Below are 22,873 nucleotides of genomic sequence, written 5' to 3'. Positions count from 1 at the left end.
TTCATGCAACGGGCGCATTCAGTCACGGAGCTCGGTCAGCAGTCCTGATTTTGCTGGATGCAAGAATTCTGTGGTCGTTGCAGTTTCAACGTGAGCATCTTCATCCCTTTCATCCCTCCAATCGTCGTCGCAGGGTGGCTAGAATAAAAACTAGTGATTTATCGTGGAAGGTGGTCTTCGATAAAATTATGAAAGGTTCGTTGAATCGATCCTGTTCCTCGGTTTTATTAACAGACTCGAAGGCTTCTCCGAATGGAACTAATTTTTAAAATATATATATTGATATTTCTTTTCGTATCCTGTAATTTTATTCTAAATGTTATCTCTAAATTTCCCAGCCACGCACGCACGCACTAAGAGATCTAAGAGAGCCATAAATTCAGCCCTTTTCTTCGTTTTCCGGCAGCAGACATGCCAGCGGTGATTTAACACGCATCCCTCTACCCTCGGCAAAAAGGGGCGAGCAGAGAAAGCAAGGTGACAAAAGGAGAGAAATCCGAAAAGGTAAAAACATAAGCTTCCAACCGGCGTGTACCGGTGAAATTGTTATTTCGCATGCAACGGGAACCGCATTCCGAAGTGCTCGCAACGTGAAATGCTTCTTCGCGAAAATGTCCGGCCATCCTTTATACCCTCTCCTCTTTTTCCGTCGCCCTTTTTCCACTATTTACTCGACGGGGGAGGGAAGCAAACACTGGGAGAACGCTGGTGTCAGCCGAGGGAGAAAGAAAAAATATGGCAAAACGCATTCCGTTTCGGTCGAACGGGGGTGAAAAGTGCGCAGGATATCCCGCGTGGGAGGGGAAAACGATTGATCGATACCATATCTATGGCACAGAGGCTGACACCAGCGTTCTCCCAGTGTTTGCTTCCCTCCCCCGTCGAGTAAATAGTGGAAAAAGGGCGACGGAAAAAGAGGAGAGGGTATAAAGGATGGCCGGACATTTTCGCGAAGAAGCATTTCACGTTGCGAGCACTTCGGAATGCGGTTCCCGTTGCATGCGAAATAACAATTTCACCGGTACACGCCGGTTGGAAGCTTATGTTTTTACCTTTTCGGATTTCTCTCCTTTTGTCACCTTGCTTTCTCTGCTCGCCCCTTTTTGCCGAGGGTAGAGGGATGCGTGTTAAATCACCGCTGGCATGTCTGCTGCCGGAAAACGAAGAAAAGGGCTGAATTTATGGCTCTCTTAGATCTCTTAGTGCGTGCGTGGCTGGGAAATTTAGAGATAACATTTAGAATAAAAATTACAGGAATACGAAAAGAAATATCAAATATATATATTTTAAAAATTAGTTCCATTCGGAGAAGCCTTCGAGTCTGTTAATAAAACCGAGGAACAGGATCGATTCAACGAACCTTTCATAATTTTATCGAAGACCACCTTCCACGATAAATCACTAGTTTTTATTCTAGCCACCCTGCGACGACGATTGGAGGAGGATGAAAGGGATGAAGATGCTCACGTTGAAACTGCAACGACCACAGAATTCTTGCATCCAGCAAAATCAGGACTGCTGACCGAGCTCCGTGACTGAATGCGCCCGTTGCATGAAAACCTGCACACACAAACACATATTCCATGTATATGTGGTACACGTGCACGGGTCGGTATGCTTTTCGCGAACAAAACAGGAGCTCGGCTCATTTTCGATTTGTTGCTGTCTGTCTAAAAAATGGCACGGCATTGCCCTGTTGCTGCGCTGATCTCTTTGTTTCACGGCAACTGTTCTGTGGTCGGAAATTTCAGGAGAAACGGAGGAAGCAGACGGAAAAATCGACGGAATCGTCGATACGGCACTGGAATCTCGGTTGAATGGCTTGATTAAGAACGGGTTGAGAAACAAGCTTTCAGAACGTTCGGTAGAATGAATAGAAAACAATTTAATACGTTCGCTATTTTAATTAGTAGAGGGATTTTCTTATTAACCGAGATTCCGACATGAGAAAAAGAAAATTGCTGGCCCTGCGATATATTCAATGTCTCGTTCAATCATTATGTTTCCATTGATTTGTGCGTTTCATTTTTCCAGATGCAGCGAAACGAGCATTTCGTTGCTGTAAATATATCACCGGTCCGCGAACACCGAGATAAATAATGAAAAGTGTTTTTCCGACACGAAAATATATCGAGCAATAATTCTATTGTTCTTATCACGGGTATAGTAGTTTAGTAACAAACGTTTTCGATTTGCTCGCTTGAAAGCTATATTGTTTTATTCTATACCGTTCTATATAAAAAAAAAACGGAAATTTCCAATTGAACTCTGACAAATATTCACTTTATTCAGATTTTATTTTTTTCGGTGTTCGTGCGACGAATGCTTCGCCATTGATAGAAATATTACGGTTTACTAACGTGCCAGGCTAACGAATACTAATCCAGAAATGATTGTACTAACTAATGAACAGATACGTAATCTCGGAGAGGGAGGTAACACCTGTCTGGATTCGCCGGCACGCAAGGCAGACTTGCACAAACCGGCTGGACTCTACCCCTGCCATCGACAGGGCGGAAATCAGGTACAAATTGACGCGTCGAAGCTGAACGAATCTCGTGTCAAACATATATTTAGCCCCGTCAAGCTGTTTGTTTCACTGTCAGTTCGTTTTCACGCCTGAATCGAAAACTCGACTTTCCTATTCGAATCCGCTTTATTTTCGTCTCTTCGAGAATTCTGGCGAAATTGAAATTCGACGTGAATTATATTCGCTCAGAAGTCGATTTTTCGTTTCATGAAAAGAGACACTAACATTCTAACGCTTGCATGCTGGTGATATGCATCCTAGGCTTGTGTGTTTATATGCATGGTTTCGTGTTTTTCCTTTCCATTCAAGGTCCGAAGATAGGAAATATTTCGTGAAATCCTTACGTAAGATCACCGATAATAGATCAATATTGAATTGTTTCAACCGGTTCGTAAGATGGTTAGTAACTGTTTGCAAATCTGTTGAATTCCAATGCAGATCAGGCACCTGGTTAGCAGCATATGTATAGATTCACCAGGGAAACCTGAAGACTTGCACCAGCCAGTGGGTTTATATCCCTGTCACCGCCAGGGCGGCAATCAGGTACATAAATTTCAAAATTCGACGGAATGAAAATGTTAAATAAATAGTTATAATAATTACGGGCACGCGGTGATCTAATTTGGCTTCCTAGTTATCTCCTATCGAGACTTTGTTAGGTCCTTGGATGGTGATGGGATATTTGAAAATCTAACTTGCTCGTGGTTTCAAATAACAAGTATACTTAAACAATTATACGAGTGTAGAATGTAAAATAATTAATTTTTTCTTAAGGCACTCGCAGGAAAATGAATATATTGTAAATATTCTGAAACTGATTTCTGAATTAGTTCGACTCTCTTTCCCCTAAGACCCCAGATTCCATTATGCTAATGTACATCATCAAAATCTCATTAAAATTCCTTAATACTATTTACACATTTGCTTTGCCGTTGATTACTCACGTAATCACTTTGGTTGAAAGAAAACAGGTGCATTAACGGCGACACATTTAACATGCACGCTAACTCGGTGCTAAGCGTCGACCTATTTCGGTGCAATTAGTAAGCTCGCTAATTGGTACGGCTGGTGATCAATCGTTCACGCCACGTTGTTTCGTGATACGTGACCCGGTCGTCTTCTTTCTCTCGCCAAGGCTATCTGTTCCTTGTCGTCATTTTTTAGTTTCCCGCCATTGTGCGGAATTAACTTCCGGCCGGTGGGAAGCAGCACACCTGCTGAAAATTATTGGTGTGGGTTGTAAATGCGCGCTAAGGCCGAAATAATGTTCGCTCGCCTGGCTATGATGTATCTTTTCAACGGCTATTGATAGCGGGGCATATAGAGGTGCTGATAAATCGATCCTTTTGACCCCTTGCTGCTGGTACTTTTAGCACCCTTTAACGCGTTTACTGCCACGCTAAATTTCGTGACCAATTTGTTGGTTTAGCAATTCTGCTCAGTTACTGGTGAATTTAACACTTTGATCAGACTTTAATTAGTAATTTGCTTAAATATTAAAATTATACATTACTCAAATGTATACAAAAATGATTTTGTAAAATGGTTGATACTAAATAGAATTGAATTCTCCTTGAAATTTGAAAAATCAGTAGAACAAGTAAGTAATAAGTCAGACGAGCGAATAGTGCGCTAGATTGCCAGACAAGTGGAATAGGACAGTACATAGTCAGACAGGGATCTAGTTGCTTTACATAAAAACTACATTCGATGCATATTTGATTTACACGTATGTATTCGGTTTACTCGTTATCCAGTGGATATCAGTTCGTGACTGCGCACAATAAATTCATTTTGGAGAGCATGCATGTCGTTCAATTTTTAATATTCTATATCTGTAGGTACAGAAATTTTATATTAGCTGTCACTATTACTTCCTTGAAAAGTAAATTAATATTGATTAACGAAAAATCAACTCTGTTCATTATTACAAGCCTCTACATTTTTATCACTGTGTAAGAATAGAAGCAGGTTATTGAAATTGTAGGAGAGGGGAGAAACAGGTTTCGTCTCGGGTTCATCTGTCAGACTCGTCATAGGTGCCCCAGACACCTATAAAACCGAAATTCGGAACTCCTATATATTCGAACTGCATGCCGGGCGACCGCTAGCGAGAACGATGATCATCTCGCCGCCACCTAGCGGTCCTCGGCCCGAACTAAAGGCGTCCGAGTATACGAAACCCTCTCCCCTCCACTAAACGCCAACGAAACGAAGCGAGAATCATTCAGATACCATTTCTCGATTCATCAGCGATATATAACTCGATGGATTCACACGAATCGTTCGTTTGGTAGCCACGAATGGACAACAATAGAAAGTCGATGGTCAGGAGTTGATCAGGTCAGAGGCAAAGCTCGTGGCAGCGGCGTAATTACCGTGAAACCGTGGCTTAATTGCTAGGGCAAATAGGTAAATTAAAGCGGCGCTTTACGAGGTCGAGCGAGCGGCGACTGATTGTGTTTTTGGTTGTAACTGGTTGTCACGGTTGTTAAACCGAGTCAGAACCTGAGGGAACGTCTGGGCTTTTGTATCACCACGACGGTCGGGATTCGTCGTCTGCGTGATTTTAATGACGAGACGAGTGGCCGGTTACCAGGCTATCCTTTCTACGGGGCTTCGACGTGACAGTGCATGTTTCGCGGTGGTAACGAGCTCCACCTGTTTGTTCCTCTTTTTTTTTATTTTCTCCACGCTGTTTTGTGTTTTTTCAACCCTGACGAAATTTTCAGCCACGTTTCCCTCCTGTTTCTTCCCTTTCAAAGATTAACAAAGTTTGAAAGCAACTCAATTGTGAAAATGGGAATTAAATGAAATTTTTTGTTAATCTTGTCGAAAGTGAAATTTTTCTTTAGAGATAACAAATTTTAAATCAAGGTATTTGATTGACGCGAGTAAATGCCAACAATGTCGAGGATGATTGCGTGGCTAATTGACATCTCGATGATCGAGGGCCTTACGACGATGGACAGATTGTGTAATTAGACTAGACAGAGATTAGTAACGGGGAGTAATTGATAGTTAGATAACAGATAATGTAACAATTGACTTGACAGAAGGAAGTCGTGTTTAGACAAAGGTAGATCTACGCGTTCAACAGTTGCGTTAATTAGCTAATTACTGTTATTGCTGTAAGGCTTATCTTGTGCCTGCTAATTGGTATCAGCTAGCTTGTAAATAGGCCACGAGGAAATTAATATTTTATATCATTATGCTTTGATTAATTCTTTAAATATCCGATTTTATTTCTTTTTAATTTTTGCTACTAATAGTCTGAACTAATTTATTCTATTTTTATTCAACTCGATAGAAATTCAATTTCACCTTTGCACAGTAAAATAGTTTGAAAACAGGTGTCGGTTGATTTTCGAGGAAGAAAATTACTTCTCAACAGGGTGATATTTTTCTGAACGGAAGTCGTTCGCATAATCACCGTCATTTTCTTACCGAACATGCTTTATGGTGGTTTGATGTATTCCTCGGCGACAAAATCGATACGTCGTAACTCGTGCATGGCGTTAATACCCGCTTTTTCATTATCCAGAATTTCATTGCTTTTTGGTACACGTTGCACGACAGGGCTGAAGACCTTTAAATTTTCGACACGGATGGTTCTGATAGCGTGATAACAAATCTGTAACGATTTGAATAAATACTGATCATTCATGGTATTTATTTTTAATTAACTTCTTCCTTATTTGAATATACAAATTGAAATTTCACAGCGACCGTCTTTATTATCTTGATATTTGTCTTAATTTTTAATTAAATTTTTCCTGGATAGCAAAAGTTCGTTCAATCTTCTTAAGCGAATCACAAGAGTTCAAAGTATTAACCAGATTTTTACATATACAAATTCGAAACTATTGTTGAAGTAATTACGAACGTGAAGTCGTTTTGCGTTTACATCAAAAACTTTAATGACTTTTAACGCAGAATGGAAGTTCTAAGACTGAAGGAAAATTTTTATACCTTTAGTGACGAAACTTTTTTTCGATTAAGAATATCTTTCCCTTCACGGATTTAATTATAACTTAGTATAAAAGCTTTGTATGTTTGAAAAATAGCAATTTTAAAGATTAGAGAGAAAAGATTCTCCGCTGCAAATTCACAGTTCAAATTCAACGTGGTTCAAAATATTTAAAACATTTTTTTACGCCAGCATTCCCAACTAATTGGAGCGTAAAATAGTTTTTATAATATCCACGTTTCTCGAATTCTTTTTGCAAACGCACACATTGGTAGGCGACTGTCAGAACCATCGGTCATAGACAAACGTTGGAGGTCAAAATCCACGGGCATTAATCTTGATCGTTTGTCACAGTACTGGATGTTGAGCAAGACCGGGGAGATTCGTCGAGACGAGTCGTGCTTGGATTACAGCGGCACCGATGTCATCCTCTATCCATGTCACGGTAGCAAGGGTAATCAACAATGGATTTATAATCCTCAGGTATGTTATCCTTGTGTTAACCAGAAGTAGTGGAACAGGGGTTAAACAATTATAATTCTGTCGCAGACTTTGTCATTTCATTTATTCTTATATTTAAAAATTCTTCACATTTTCAAGAAGTACTATTTTCAAAATAATAGTTTTTCAATTCCTGCAAATTACCTCTATCCATGTGACAGTAGTAAGGGTAATCAACAATGGATTTATAATCCTCAGGTATGTTATCCTTGTGTTAACCAGAAGTAGTGGAACAGGGGTTAAATAATTATAATTCTGTCGCAGACGACTTTGTCATTTCGTTTATTCTTTTATTCAGAAATTTTTCATCTTATCAAAATAATAGATTTTCAATTTCTGCAAATTAATAGTTTAAATTCGACAGTGATTCCTAGAAGATCTAGAAAAATCAGCAATCAGAGCAGGCACTATCAAAGACCTTTTTATTTTCAGACGAAGCAGATCAGACACGGTAGCAGCGACAAGTGTCTGGCAATCACCGAAAGCAAACAACGTCTGATAATGGAGGAGTGTTCGCCGACTGCAGCCAGACAAAGGTGGTCCTTCGAGAATTACGATCCGTCGAAGCTGTGATATCGCGCCTTTTCGCGTCGCCAATCGAAGGATCTCGGCCGGAAGTTCGATCATCCCGGCTCTTGGGTGTCTGTTCAACGTTACTCCGTCGCTAGAACGCGTTTCGGTAGATAGGCGGTGTGGTTTCGAGGCTGGAACGCCTCGAAACGTCGTCGATCAGACACTCGGGATCCATCGCGAGTCAAAGAACACGCATAATCTCCGTGGTAAAAAAAGAGACAAAGAGAGAAAATAAAATGCTTCGTAGGAAGAGAAACGATCCGATGGCCGATCGAACGGCTGTAATTTTCTAAATGTAAGACAGAAGTGCAATAGAAACGTCGTTTGAGGGGTGATCGAGGAGAAAACTGTCCTTTCGATATGCTGTAATCGATGTACAATGAAAGACCCCCGGGACACTTTGTGAGTGATCGAGAGTCGATTGTAGCTGGAGGAATGCTTTCGCTGGCATTGAAGGATTGAAAGCTTCCCTGAGGAGCGCGAAACGGTAAATAGTTCGGTGTAGGATTTCAATCTTCTTCTTCTTCTTCTTGAGAGGATTGTCAAGGAAGAAGGGATGTTCTTTTAAGTTTGTTCCTTGTTAACGAGTGTTTCTTCTGACAGTTGGGTGAATGGTGTTGCTCGTAATTGATTAAGGTTTATATTGTCTTGCGAATTAATTGACGCTTTATAATTACACTTACTGGAAATACGATCGTTTATCACTGATCAGAGATTACTGATAATAATTGTAAAATTTTTATCGCAGCAATTACGAGCGAGACCCCGTTTTTCCATAGATAGTTTATAGAGTTGAATCGTTTGAAAAGTTTGATCAGTTAAATGCAGTTGTTACGTAAAGGAGTCGTATAGCTTTGCACAAGTACTTACCGATCGAATGGATTCGTCGTTCGACGAATTTTTAATTTAAGTTAACGAAGAGATTGCTAAGAGCGCGTCAATGCATCAATGACAGCGAAGAGCGTGTCAGAAGTGGATGCTTTGTTCATTTTATTCGAGGTTGACAGGCAAGGAGGAACGATTTTTGTAAGCTGCTTATGGCGAGTGCCATTTCAGAGACGACTTTATTTTATTGGTAAACCACGTTCAAAATTGTTAAATCAAAAGATTTATATGCAATTTGAAAGAAATAAGTTTTCGACTCGGTAGAAATTTAATGGTATTTTAAAATTAATGATTCGTCCCTCTGTCGTGTCCTCAGCGTTTACAATAGGGTTTTACATTCCACTTGGTGAGCAAGAATGATCACCAGCAATTTGTAATTCTGCCACGATGACGGGGAAATATTGTTTTCTAATTAATTTAGCTCGTACGTAGCGTGTAGGGACGATGAAACGAACGAAGTTAAGGTACACATTCCGATTACGGTGTAGGAAGACTTTTGTACATTCATGTAAAGTATCTCGATGCCAGTTTAGATACCGCCTAACGTAAGTTTTCCGTGTGTATGTGCGAGAATAATTAAGTTGCAGAGCGTGCCAACGAAATTCTGAATGCCTCTGCCGGTGTGTGGGACGTTGTACGATGTATCAATTAATCTCGATCGTCATTGATTGCCTGAGAAATCACTTACATATTATGCACATTAACTTTCGCCACCCTCTACATATCCGTGGCTCGACAGGTCATCAAAAATTCATCGTCAGAAACAAGCAAGTTCGATCCAAGTGTCGAGTCACTTTCTTTTAAATACCTTCAAAGTTCAAGACAATATAGACGGATCATAATTAATAATTATCAGCTAATGGCAAAGCCCGTTTTTGTCCAGAGTTCCAGTTTTGTGCGTCATTTGGAATGTGAGTATATTTGATGACTGCGATTATTGATCCAGAGGGAACACTGTGATTAATGAAAAGTTTCAAAAAAGATTCTACACGTTCTTTGTTATGTGGGTCATCAGTAGCCTATTATAATTAGAAGCTTTACAACTCTAATGGTATTTTTGACAAAATACTTGAACAACCATAGCACAATATGAATATCCAAAAGATACCTTTTATAGTCCTTTTGTTCAATTTTTATACAAAATTTCAGAATCTTACATAGCAAAGAACGTATTGATCTGAACCGACAACTTATCAAAATTTTAATTTCAATTGTTTCAAAATTTTGCCGTTTTCTGGCATATCAATTAATAAGGAAAATGTTCCCGAAACAATAGGAAAGTGTGAATAATCGAGCTGAAAGGGAAGTATATATACATATAAATATAGGTTTAAGGTGGTGTAAAGGATTCTTATCTTCGAAGGATGTCGATGAACGGACGAATGAAATTCAACGAGAACGTTTATACAGATAGATATAGATATATTATAGATATATTATATATATGACATTTTCTACATTTGGTAAGGATGTTGCATATCGTGCGAGAAAAAGAGATACAATGATGATAAAATGATGTAATGGACACAGCCGAGCGACGACTGGTCGCACGTTAATTAATGTAATATCGAACGTGCCTTATTTCCTGTATATATACACATATGAATATTATTATCATTATTATCATTAATACGAACCTCTATCGTAACGTGCAAGTATTTGTGTTGAATAAATCGATGTTGTTTTACGTTAACATTGTGGGGAAGAATCATTGCTATTTATGTTATTTTCATTCGTGACCCGTGATTTAATTAGCTAATTAACAAATTATGGAATTTAGAGAAGAAAAGAGATTCGTCATTTTATAAAAGACTGAAGGAAACCAATGTAAATGAAAAGTGTTTCATAAATTGAATGCATATAAAGCAATATCCACGTAATTATGAAATTACTCGTAATAGCCTTTTTGCAGTATCATAGAGTTGTTTTTTCTTATTTGCCAGAGCTGGTGCCTTTGAAATTTATTTTCCTCTGATGCATTCATTGTTAATGCAACATGAATTCCTTTGACGCGCTCAAGCCTTATAATTGCACCTGATATTGAATCAGGAGTTCAGCATGAAACTCGGTCATGACACAGTTTCCATCAACCTTGAACTATTTTGGTTTGACCATAAATTTCCGTTTCCACTGGCTCGATGCTTCGCCCCTGGATTAATTAGTAACAAATCGTTAAACATTTCGAAGCGATATTCGATCATTACGTCATTTTCATCAAAATTTACAATTAACATTCATTTTTAATTTTCTAAAAAATGGCAAGGTTGCATGATAAACATCGATGCTGATATTTCATTGAATATCGAAGATTAAGAGGGGGTTGAATTTTGTTTTTAATTAATCATGACATTAACAGGCGTTGCGTATGCTTATCGAACCGTTTACGAATTATCGGGGGCTGCCACGGAAACTAAAACGAAATCGTTCGTTATTCTCGCGCAGGCGTTGTCGGCGTCGCGACGTCCGTCGTCGGGAGGACACGCGTACGTATCATTCTTTCAGAAATTTTTACAAAAATTACCACTGAATGAAGGTACTTTAAAGTCACTCTAAAGTAACATATTTTACAACAGAAAATATGAATCGAAATTATTTTCAGCTTCTCTTTTTAAAATGACAAAATTAACAGCTATGTAATTAAAAAAAAGAAAAATCGCAATTGAAAAAAAACTAGAACTTCAATATCTAATAAGTATAATTTTGTTTACTTTAAAATATTTGTATCTTAATGAGAAATATTTATTTATTTTTTCTAATAAAGGAACCTGGCTTAAATTACCATGATTGAAAATTTAAAGGGATAAAATTATTAAATATAATTTTCTTTATAAAAAGAAAATATTTTTGACACTGAATCACCAATGCTCGCACTTTTTCCCCATCTTTTACCCGGGGTAGCTACTTGTTGCGGGGTTGGATGTTATTGATTAGTAGGGAAGGATGAGAGCAGCTAGAGGGAGACGAAAGTTCCTCCACAGACATGAATGGCTGTGGTCCACAGAGCCAGATTTTGAGCTTGACCCGGATTCGTCACGGTGGAGTTCACGTTACCTTCACTTTCGTTGCTCGCGTTGTAAGCCAGCATGAAAAATCGAGAGTGAACGGTATCTAACGTTTCTAAGCCTCTTTCTATAGAATCACCCACCTCTTACAAAATTCCAAAATCTCAATCTAAAGTTGAATTGAACAATTTCATACAAAAATCTTTTATACAATCCAGATGCTATATAATCTCTTAAACTCTAGAATATAATTATGAAAACTCAAATCTTACAATTAGAAATTTTTCTCCAAAATTATATTTATTCTGTCTGAAAATAAAATCAATCCCCATAAAGGATTAATTAACAATTTTCAATATTCTTTTATTCAAAGAATTAAATACATCCTTCTACCTTACAATTTGAAATTGAAATTTCTATTCTATTTGTATGAAATTTCATTCCCCTGAACCGTATGCTTCTGGAAAGAAAATTAACCCCCATCGGTGAGGCAATCACGGGTCTCGGGTTACCATGAGGATACCGGTAACCGGGGTGACATTTAAAAATCCGTGGACGGAAGAAAGGGAGAGGTCCTGCGGAGGAGCCGCAGGTCGCACAGGCGCAGCCGGTGCTCGTCGTCAGCAATTCGGCCGCGAGTGCGCAGTAAGGGTGGCCTGACCTGAAATGAGCGTAGGCCTGTCGGCGCAGTCCGGGTGACACATCGTGGTCGAAGCTAGCCCCGATTTCGAGTTTCGTACGTTCATTCACGAAAGCGACAGTGTTCGAACACCACCACCCCCTCGTGCACAACTGGGGTAAGGGTCGAAGCGTGCTCGAACGTTTTCGTAGGGGGTGAGAGAGGAAAAACGGTGTAACAACGTCAGCATCGGGGTAGTATCGCCAGCAGGCGTGTCTCTGGAACGATCCCTGGATTTTCTGGCCCTGAAAACGACTCCCCGAGTGACAAGGGGTGGTTGGTCGGGAAGGTTCATTTTCAGTTATTCTCGTCGAGGTAGTTTCTCCTCTTCGTTGTTGTTGTTTATCGATTGTGAGAGGTTCGACATGTCGTAAGGTTGATTCCTCGTGGGATATCGTCAACGGTGTCGTGCGAGTGGTGGATTATGCGTGATCGTAGAACAGAGAAAGTGAGGTAAAAGTGTTTTTTCGGGGCAAAAACAGCCCGACGAGCGAGAGGGCTCCGGGATCCGAGCAACAGGTAATTTTACGCTTCCGGGAGACATCGCTTTTGTCGCTTTTCTAGTCTTGACATTGACTCTGAGTGTCCTTTTAGATCGTGATAATGAAATACGAATGGGAGTACTTGTTTATCGGTTTATTCGTCAAAGGAATTCGATTATTTATTCATAAATGATTCAATGTTCTGATGTGACTTTAGCTTTAATTTTGTTTATTGATTGAAATTTAACAATTTTTATTTTCACCAATGATTTGAGTAATAATATTTTATTTAATATAATTACACTTTTATTTGGACGTTGAAGTGAGATGGTATAAGAAGGCTTAGTTTTGTTATAATTATTTATTTTAATTATAGAGTAAATTTGTATCAAAAGGAAATTTATCTTTGATTCTAAAACGCCTTGAATAATTCATGTTTGCTAAAAACTTAAATAAAGGTTTTTCGTTAACCAAGAATGTGGATTAAAGGAGTCTCCTGTAGCAAGTGGGTTAACTGCATCATAGATAACAAAGCTCGTTACTGATAAGACTGCTTAATTCTTTCATCAGGAGCTGTCTTATCAGTGGACTTTAAAGAAAATTGCATTTCGACCATTAAAGACTGATTTCATCTTTCTTTTTTCTAGAAATATCGTTTGGTTCGATAGATTAATTAAGCTTGATCACCTTCTTGTAAATAACTCTTTTTTTATAGTTTGTTTCCTATGGTATGAAGGCATCGACAAGAAAATGCTCTTGAAAAATTTTATGTAGAATAAGAAACAACTTATTAAAAGTTTGCGATGCCAATCACCGATAATTCCATATCAGCTAACATGGAAATTTCTTTGCAGGAAAATACAAGCTCGATGCCGGAGGCTTCAGGGTCGGGGGTGGCCGACGAGGCGGACTATTCTACTTTTGAGAATAAGACCGGCTTGGCCGAGGACATGAAGTTTTTGGCTAGTATGCCGGAACTATGCGATGTAACGTTCCTCGTCGGTGACACCAGAGAGCCTGTTTGCGCTGTGAAGGCTGTCTTAGCAGCTAGAAGTAGGTTCGTACTAATTTCTCAAAGTATTCCACCTACTTTTATATTATATTCATTTTTTGCACGTTTTATTGTACATCGTAGAGAAACATTGCGTGGTTAAAAAAGCAACGGTGACCTTAAAATTTCAGAAAAATATTTTGTTTATCACGATTCCCCCTCGACACCAAACCATGTTTACCTTTGATACTGTTTTTTCATCGTCAAAAAGAAGTTAAGTAGAACACCCTAGGTTTCTATACAAACTTCAAGCCTGCATTATACAGCTAAAAATAATATTAAAATGTCATCTAATAAAAAATCTATACGTGTTGTAGCATAATAGAATCTCTGTTAAAACAATTATTTGGAAATAAATTAATTTGGACGACTTTCAAGCTTGAAATAAATTCTATTTAATGGGTGCACTTAACGTTGACCTTAACTACGTGAAATTAAGAAACCCCGCTGTTCTATTGTTTTATAGGGTGTTCCACAAAATGCTTTATCAAGCACCGAGTCCACAACGCAAAAAGGATCCACCTCCGAGGGAAAACAAGCTTCGACAGTTTCTGAAAAGAAGCTCGGAACCATTGTTAAATCTACAGAACGTTGCGCAACAGGTAATTGTGAAAAGCTCGTTTCTCCATAACCCTTCTCATTGAATAGTACCACACTCACAAATCTACAGCTCCGAGAAGCAATATAAATAAAAATTCAATAAATTTATTAATTAATAGTACCACACTCACAAATCTACAGCTCCGAGAAGCAATATAAATAAAAATTCAATAAAATTATTAATTAATAGTTATAGAAAAATAATTTAAAAATTTCACCCCATTTCTTTACACTTTTCCTATTTCTGCGAAAGGGGTTAAGGGTTAATATGAATAAATTGCAAATTAACACGTAACTCGTGTTCGAATATGATCGAACGATAGATATAGTAAGTGTTCGTTTTTTAATTGTGTCGTGTAGCGGTCAGGGTTCACGCAGCAGTTGGCCCCCATACAAGAGGTATTATGAACGTATCACACTTCTGTATAGCATTTTGCATCTAAAAATCTTTACTCTTCGATCTTTTCTCCTTGCAATTCTTACACTATGCTCGTGAAACGTATCACTGTTTCCACACCTTTTAAGCCTTTCGATGGACGGAAGAGAAATAGAGATCGTGGATGTCGATGAGAATCCTCGATTCAATTTCGATGTCTTCGAACATTTCAATTTAGAAAATTCTTTGTCTAGTGACCTGTTAGTTGGACCAGATTGAACCGTTCCTTTTTCGAACTATTTCAATGTGTGATTCGTAGAGGATACCCTGATGAAGATGATTGCATGATGTAGATTCTCATTGATGTTGTGAAATCACTGACTTTGACTGCCTTATTTTCACAATGTCAACGAGATGTGAGAGATTAGTTCACTGAAAGATATAGAAAAATAATGAAATTCTCAAAATTACAATTTAATATTAAAAAAGATTGTAAGCTGTAAAAAAATAATTTGTGAACTAACGAACCATTCGGTTCTGTTAATCTATCTCTTTCAGTCGGCATGCAACTTTTCGATTGAATATGCAGTCTCAAAGACAGCGAATTTAGGTAGTGATATAAAATTTGCAATAGTTGTAGAGTGGCACGAACACGGTACAAAGACGGCACAATTTGATTCTGCAATACTGCATCTCACAGTCCTCGTAAAAGTAGTGGATTTCGTGATGGTGTTAGACTGTTAGACGCACAGTAGTTTGAGAATTTGCACCTACGCCAGGTGTGTCGCAGGTATTTTTGCGACACGAAAGCGTTTCTGTAAATTCATGCCGATGAACGATTCATGGTGATGAACGATTATTTTCATTTCGATTCTGAAAGAATAAATATTCATAAAACCCGTTTCGATAGAAAATTAAAAATAGTGAAAGGGTTAGAGTTCATCACTGAATTGCAGCGAGCAAATCGCTTAGCATGGATTTCCAAGTTTTAGCGATAACCTGAACTCTCTTCTAATGTATTCTCTATTTTTTTATTAATAATTAAATCCACAGCCCAATCAGCATCATACTTTAATCATCGAGGAATTCGAACCGGATGTTTTTCGACAATTGATCGAGTACATTCATACTGGCTGTGTGACGTTACAGCCTAGGACTCTATTGGGTGAAGAATTATATCCAATAAATATTTAAACATCTAATATGTTAATAGCATTTGATGTATTTCGTTTATTTCTCAGGTGTAATGAATGCTGCTGATTATTATGGATTGGATGAGCTTAGAAGAGCTTGCGCTGGCTTCGTTCAATGCTGTATAACAGTGGACACTGTTTGTGCTTTATTGGCATCAGCAGAAAGATATATTCAGTACAAATGTACAAAATCCTTAGTTCAAAAGGTAGTCTTGCCTGAGTTTGTATTTGAAAATATTTCTTAGATAAAAATTAGAAATTAATTAGATGTGATGGTTCGCCCATAGTTTATTACACATTAATAAACGAGTGTAAATATCTTTCTATTTATTTATTACTTAAATGATACGAGGTGATTGATACCAATCACTGCCATTGATTTCAATTTCCAAGTAGATTTGCCTCTTGAAATATCGAGTGAATTCTCATATTGATTACATTTTTGATTACTTTCTGCCCACGCATCCTTATCAGCAGTTTCACGCGACTCGATAGTGGATCTCTTTACGTCATGTTCTGTTATGATCTGCGAAGATTTTAATATTGTGAATAGGCGTTATTTACGGAGTTAAAAATAGTTTTACGATAGACCGAATTCTTTGATTTTGGATTTGTTGGAATTATATTAAAATCTTGCTACTCTTATTTGCAGGTGTTGGAGTTTGTCGACGAACATGGCAACGAAGTGTTGAATTTAGGATCTTTTACTCTCCTTCCTCAACATGTAGTTCGTTTAATCCTGGCAAGAGAAGAATTACGTGCTGATGAATTTACTAAATTTCAAGTAAGTAGTATTTTAAAGTTAATTAATTGCAGCCCTTCTATGGGTTCCTTAATTAGGTGATGTGCTATAAATGCTGCTTTGCAATAATTTTATGTCATCAATTATTATTATCAGGCGGCCTTAATGTGGAGTAAGAAATTCTGTGACAGCAATCAGAATACGGTTTTAAAGGACGTGATCGGTAATTTCCTGGAGTACATACAATTCCACAAGATCCCTGCAACCGTGTTAATGAGGGAGGTGCACCCTTTGGGATTGGTTCCCTCGGGAATCATAGTGACCGCACTGGCCTATCAGGTGCGTATTACTTCAAAGATAACAATCGACCTAATCACTGATTCTATCGATTTTGTTATTTTATTTTCAATTCATTTACATCATCTCAAATTTATTATCAGAGCGTTGTATTGTTTCTGTTTTGAATCGAAAGTGCTATATAAACATTTTTCAATCTTTATCTGACGAAGTTAATTGTGCTTTGTAGAAATCTCTACCAAAATATTTATTCGAATTTGTCAAAGAAAATTTGCTCGTGATTAATTTCGATACATACACTGTTACAAGCAGCACTTTTAGTGTAGGCTCCAGGATTATAGTTTGTACGTTTCTAGCAAAATGAACTAAAAATGTGTGACAATCGCCACGAAGGTAATGGTAGGTTGTTATGATAAACAGTCACCAATCTACGTGTTCCTTCGGTTATAACAGTGTAATTTTGTTTAAATATGATGCTTCGTCCCAAGTGACAATATATAATCGTAAAAAGAATTGAATTTTTACACGGACATATGTTTGTGGATCTCGTTCCCTTTTGTTATCTGTTTGTACTCCTTTTCTTGTTGAAGCACGCAGAGATCAACTAGAACGATTAAAAATTTATCACGATCAAAAATTAATTTCGTTGTCTAAAAGGCAATCTAAATAAAAGATTTATAGGATGATTAAATTATACATCTTTTGAATGATTTTATCATTTCTAATTTAATGATTACATTTACTCTTACATTTTCCTGGGACCAAACTTCACTATTTACAGTATTCAATAAATAAAGTTACCTGATTCCTATTTAGTGTTCATGTTTCATTGTTTAGAAATATCATATTTTGTGTTAGAATTACGCTGCTGAAAAACTTATTATAATTACAATTGCTGCAAATAAACAGTACTGTCTTGCTTCTTCTTTCAACTTTTTGAGCAGTGTAACTGTAAAAAAGTATTTTGCAAGCAGAGAGTAACTCCACTCTCACTGCTTAAATTCATATGTACTCCTCCCCAAACTACCCCCAAAAAACTCCCTCATTTCATTAATATTAAAGTTCGCTATAATTTTGCAAATAGAAAAGGTCATGCAGCCCCTTATCGATGTGCCCCCTTCACTCCTTTTAACAACACAAATTGATGTGCCCCTTTTTATAAATACTTCAAAGAATTTGTATCGATCATTTTTTCCATCAGCCAATTTTCCAGCTGTGCACACCGTAGAATTGACCCGATCATTAATGTCCCTTCTGAATCCTGAAGATCACCTGATCAGTGGATTTGTTGCAGGCAGACCCAAACAGTGTGGACCCCGGAAAACTGTCGCCCCACAGAGTGAGGCACCAGGACCGTAGTCTGTCGGTGCAGTCGTCTTTGCAGGACCCCTATGGTAGCAACACGTCATTGAGCTCGACCGGGTCCGACGAGGGCTCCGATTATAAGCAGCATTCAGGTAGCAACTAACCTCCGGCCACGGCCGCACTGACCGCGGCCGTTTCGGACCAGCCTCGACCCGAGGATATTCTTATTAACAATGCGGTCTCGCACCGGCTTGAAGGTAAAAACGGCACAGCTGACCAGCTGCACTGGCAGAAGGAGAACGAGGAGGATTCCCAGCAACGAATCGAGATCAGGCTAGAAGAGGAACAACAGAGACAACTGGAGGAGCTCAGGAAGCGGCACGAGGACCTGGAGAGAAAGAGAGAGGAGAAAGAACTGAAGAAACGACGGGCAAAGGAAGAAAGAGAGCAACGACAGCAACAGAGGAAACAAGAAGAGGAAGATTCGAAAAAAGAAAAAGACACGACAGAAGAGGAAAAGAAACGAGAAAATGAAGAATCCAAGCAGCAACAGGACGAACAGGAAATAGCAGATAGCAAAGAGCAGTTGCAGAAAGAAGAAGAATCGAAGAGGAAGGAAGAAGAAGAGGAGTCTATGAAGCAGCAGAAATTGCAGAAGGAACAAGAAGAGCAGCGAAGAATTCGTGAGAAGAAGCGACTGCAGTTGCAGTTGGAAGAATTAAAGGTGCACTGGGCTCTTCAGCAAGAGTTGATACTGCAACAACAGGAAGAAGTTCTGCAAAGGCAGATAGAGGAGAGACGTTGCGAGGAACAGTTCGAGTGTCCGCAATTTCAGCAACTACAGTTGTATCTGGAGGGTCGGAAACCGGAACCAAAGAAACAGGAACCAAAGGTAGAGAAATCTGGTTTCTATATCAAATTAGTGGTGAGGCAAGAGGGTCGTCCGAATCTGGTCTGGCTGTTCAAAACGCACAAATTCTGAATCGTTTCTATTGTATTCTAATCTGATTTACCCTTGTTGAAGTTTCTAATAGAATTTGTTAGAGGAGTAATGTTCGTTCAGTACTTAAAATCGTCGTGTTTTGAAATTTTTTAAGTTTCCATTTGAAAGAATAGTCTGGGGTCTTGTACAGATATCTGTGCAATGTTTAACGGCGTTCCACGTTGTTGTTAACAATTAAGAAGTGCTCACACTGTTTTAGAATAATTTGATGGAAGTCAGTGTAACAGGTTGTGCTAAACGTGGTTGTGTTCTCGCGTTAATTAGAATCATTAGGTTGCTTCAGGTTGTATCATAAATAATGCAGACTTTATATCAACATCAAATTACTGCTCAAAGTAATTAATTAATATTCAGAGCTCTATTATGATAGACATATTGGACAATACCTTTTACACGTTTCATGCTTAGCCTTATTTTTCTAGAATCACAGTTTAATTATTTTGAGCAGTGTATCATTTAATTTTAACGCGATTGTTATCACCGATAATTTAATTATTTTATAAATGAGCCAGTCTTTCACACGATAACATCAACGAAAATACAATTTTTATTTTAATCGATAGAAGGCACTCATTTTTCTACTATCTCTGTACTTATCAATTATTTTACCAAGAATCATTAATTATTTCTAATTGGTACGTTATTTGGGAAATATCTTTTATCGACCATAAAAATTACACCTACATAATGTGTACGTGTTTTTAGGAAATTATTCACAAGTCTGTAAAGTAATAGAAAAAGAAAATATATTGGAAAGTGTTAGATGTATATCGACGATGTTATTGCTGAACACTTTTATTATGCACACGCGACATATCCATTGATTATATCATGAATTATGTTAAAGAGAACTGCAAAGACTAACTATATACATAGCTATATACATATGAATATATAAAATATACATATATGCAGTACTGCTTAGAATTATTCAAACGACGTAAAATTTTGTCGAGAAAAATTATTTTTATTTTTACCGATTGTAACAAAAAATGCACTATGCACTGAATAATTTTGAGCAGCGCTGTATGTAGATATATTTGATACTGTATTAAAGAAAAACCAGAGTATATCACGCACTATTTGAGAGCCGAATGATTTACAAATGAACCTATTAATTTCTTATTAATTATTAATAAATTCTTGCATTTTTGGCATGGCTCAGAATAATTTCTGCATATGTTCTTTATGTTGATAAAATTGTCATTTAAAAAGCTGTCAATCCTAAAGTAATTTAATTAGAGTACCTCTAATTACTTCATGGATGTAATACTCAACATTGGTACAAAGCAAAACGACAAATCCTTGTTTCGTCATGATCACATAATCAATAAACACCACATAAAATAATAGAGAATCTAGAGCAGAGAGAATCGATAAACGTCGATGTAATTTTCGTTGATGGTTCTGAAAAATCTTTGCCGAGTTAGTTGCTACTGATTCACGAAACAACGCGATATTCACGTGTAAGTTGGAATGGATGTATAAATAAATAATGTACTTATTGTAAATGAAATCGTGAATTGCTGTCTTGTACGATCGCAAAGATTCCTCGAATCGAGCAGACTTCATCAAATTCATATTATATATCCAATTAACATCATATTTTGTTTAATAATTTTTACAGTTTAATTGAAATTTTCATTCATTGACTTAAACAATTTTTATAATACCTTCGTTAAAAAAATTTTGTACTCTTTCTGTGTACACTCTTGTTTAATAGTTATTAAACATTTATCATGTAATTAATTTTGTGATATTCTGCAACTCTTCCAATTATTTTTTTTTTCTTTAAATCTATATGAAATTTTATTAGATATCCTATGACTATTAAGTGGGAGTGTACATTCTCTAGGATTCATTTTTTAAATATAATTTATTTATGAAAGAAATACTTGACACCTGACATTGGTACAAAATAATACAAAGGAATTCTTGCGATTCTTATGTGTATCTGTTGTGTACAGTTGCTTCAGACGAAAACTAGTAGAAAGGAACAAATCGTCGCCTTATGATTGTAATAGTTGATCTCTGTGCAAACTTGAATTCTCAGCAAAATAGAAATACAAATTAAAACCAGGTTCTTTTAAATAGTTCATTTACAAGAGACAGTTTGCTGTGTAGATTTTCTTTAGAAACCTCGAACCTCGCAAACTGTAATTTCGTTTCAGAGAAAAATGTTTAGCATCGAAGAATCGTGTGACAAAATGTCATTGTGATTGTGAATTTTTCGCTAATTTCTCCGTAATACTATCAAACGTAGTGTCGTGTAATTGTTAAAGAAAGAAGAGTCTAGTTAATGAAAAAACAATAAAAAAGAAACTGTTGTGTGCTTCGATTTCTCTGTTCTCCTTTCGTGGACGTAAATTTTTTAAAATTTTGTTAAAGTGGAAATCTTATAAATCTTATGAACTTTACACTGTAAATGTCTCAAATTCGTTCTAATAGAAAACGAAAATCATTGTTATTCGAAAGAAATATCACGTTGTTGATAACTGTCCACGAAAAGGAGAACAATGGAAGCAAGCATGAAATCATGAAGATAAAATCCGTCATTGTCGGAGATTGTATTTTATTATCGTCACGTTGTATGCAGCTGTGTTGCATAAGTATCAAGAGTATATTTATGAATGTGGAAGTACCCACTTAATCTATGTATCGTTGTCTGTCTGTGAGCATCGTTACTTCTGCTGTTTTGTACGTAAAGTGTGTGTAATTAATAAACAATGATATGTCGTTGGGCAGCCTAATGGCGCTAACTACTCGTTGCAGTGTTAATACCGATATTGCTGAGAGATTGGATCGATTGAATTGGAATAATTATTCGCATTTGCAATTTCGAATATTTTATAGAAAAAAAAATCCAATATATTGAACATAGATTAAAAAATGTTCAAATGGCCCAAATGTGAAAACCTTTCCCTAATTAAAGAAAAGAAATATAATGATTTTTTTAATCAACGAAGAAAATAATTCTTTCAAATAGAATTTATTGTACAATAATTGAATATTTCGATGTGATTGGTATGTTTCTCAGCGATCGGTACAATTCTATCTAAAGTTCGATCTCTATCATGTTGTGATATTCTGTAGCCAAATGAGTTGAAATAAAGAGAGAAGAAGCGCGATGGCTAGGATAAACGAAGATGTTTGCCTCCTTCAATTAAACTATTCCATCTATCTGTTTCTCGTTTTCTAAAATATTTTGAAATAATTTGGAATTTGATATTGTAAAATATCTTATGTGCATCGGTATTGTGACTAGACTTGTTTTGCACCATTAATCAGTGACAACAAGACCAAACATGTCTTTTTTCTCAGGGGCTCATGATTTTAAGGGTCCCAGACACTCTCAGGTGTAATTAGGCCTGCATGTACAGAGCACAGTCGGTATGACAGCTTTTCCTGTATTATTAGTCCCTTTTTTATAACACCTCGCACTGACAAAACTAAGCAAACCTACTTTTACTCCCTTTGATTCAACTGTCTTAGACATCAGTCAAGATCAGTACAAGACCGAAGAATTATTTAAATAATTGTTGGACACATTTGTATTCACTTAATGCGTCTTGGTAAATAAATCGTTTAAAAAAGGTAACTGAGTTTTTATTTGATTTACCCGATCTTTTTTCTTAATTATTTACTTAATTTTCCCAATTTCCTTTCAGAGTTATTTATTTCATT

General features: G+C 37.1%; 2 protein-coding genes across 10 annotated transcripts in view; both read left to right on the top strand.

The window, feature by feature from the left end:
• The window catches only part of LOC114875900 (putative polypeptide N-acetylgalactosaminyltransferase 9), a 183,463-nt gene extending 173,311 nt beyond the window's left edge, over positions 1-10,152 (top strand). For 7 of the 8 annotated variants that reach the window (XM_029186731.2, XM_029186728.2, XM_029186730.2 and 4 more), the window contains 3 exons: positions 2,414-2,524; positions 6,855-6,983; positions 7,434-10,152. In XM_029186731.2, coding sequence (XP_029042564.2) covers positions 2,414-2,524; positions 6,855-6,983; positions 7,434-7,574 — 381 coding nt within the window. In that variant the 3' untranslated portion in view covers positions 7,575-10,152. Of the gene's footprint in view, positions 1-2,413; positions 2,525-2,968; positions 3,074-6,854; positions 6,984-7,433 lie in introns of all 8 variants that reach the window. The other variant, XM_029186733.2, reaches the window with a different exon arrangement.
• Positions 10,153-12,152: 2,000 nt separating this feature from the next.
• Positions 12,153-22,334, top strand: LOC114875910 (serine-enriched protein). 2 transcript variants are annotated; one of them, XM_029186749.2, is made up of 10 exons: positions 12,153-12,659; positions 13,477-13,679; positions 14,140-14,275; positions 14,634-14,672; positions 15,703-15,814; positions 15,891-16,048; positions 16,495-16,626; positions 16,741-16,923; positions 18,176-18,338; positions 18,444-22,334. In XM_029186749.2, exons 2-10 carry the CDS (start codon positions 13,492-13,494, stop codon positions 19,166-19,168), a joined length of 1,836 nt encoding a protein of 611 aa, XP_029042582.1. In that variant the 5' UTR covers positions 12,153-12,659; positions 13,477-13,491; the 3' UTR covers positions 19,169-22,334. The 2 variants fall into 2 exon arrangements, with proteins under 2 accessions (XP_029042582.1, XP_046144590.1); XM_046288634.1 differs by lacking the exon at positions 18,444-22,334 and having other exon boundaries at positions 18,180-18,312.
• Positions 22,335-22,873: the final 539 nt, after the last annotated feature.

Source organism: Osmia bicornis, chromosome 14 (assembly GCF_907164935.1).
Source record: "Osmia bicornis bicornis chromosome 14, iOsmBic2.1, whole genome shotgun sequence".
NCBI classification, from domain to species: domain Eukaryota; kingdom Metazoa; phylum Arthropoda; class Insecta; order Hymenoptera; family Megachilidae; genus Osmia; species Osmia bicornis.
Note: the sequence above shows the minus strand (reverse complement) of the source record. Positions and strands in the feature narration are given on the sequence as shown.

What these genes read in the sequence shown, in the direction of transcription:
- LOC114875910 (XM_029186749.2), top strand. Translation starts at nt 13,492, where the DNA reads ATGCCGGAGGCTTCAGGGTCGGGGGTGGCCGACGAGGCGGACTATTCT. An exon ending in GTCTTAGCAGCTAGAAGTAG is followed by an intron (nt 13,680 to 14,139) that starts GTTCGTACTAAT and finishes ATTGTTTTATAG; the next exon opens with GGTGTTCCACAAAATGCTTT. An exon ending in AGTTGGCCCCCATACAAGAG is followed by an intron (nt 14,673 to 15,702) that starts GTATTATGAACG and finishes TTAAATCCACAG; the next exon opens with CCCAATCAGCATCATACTTT.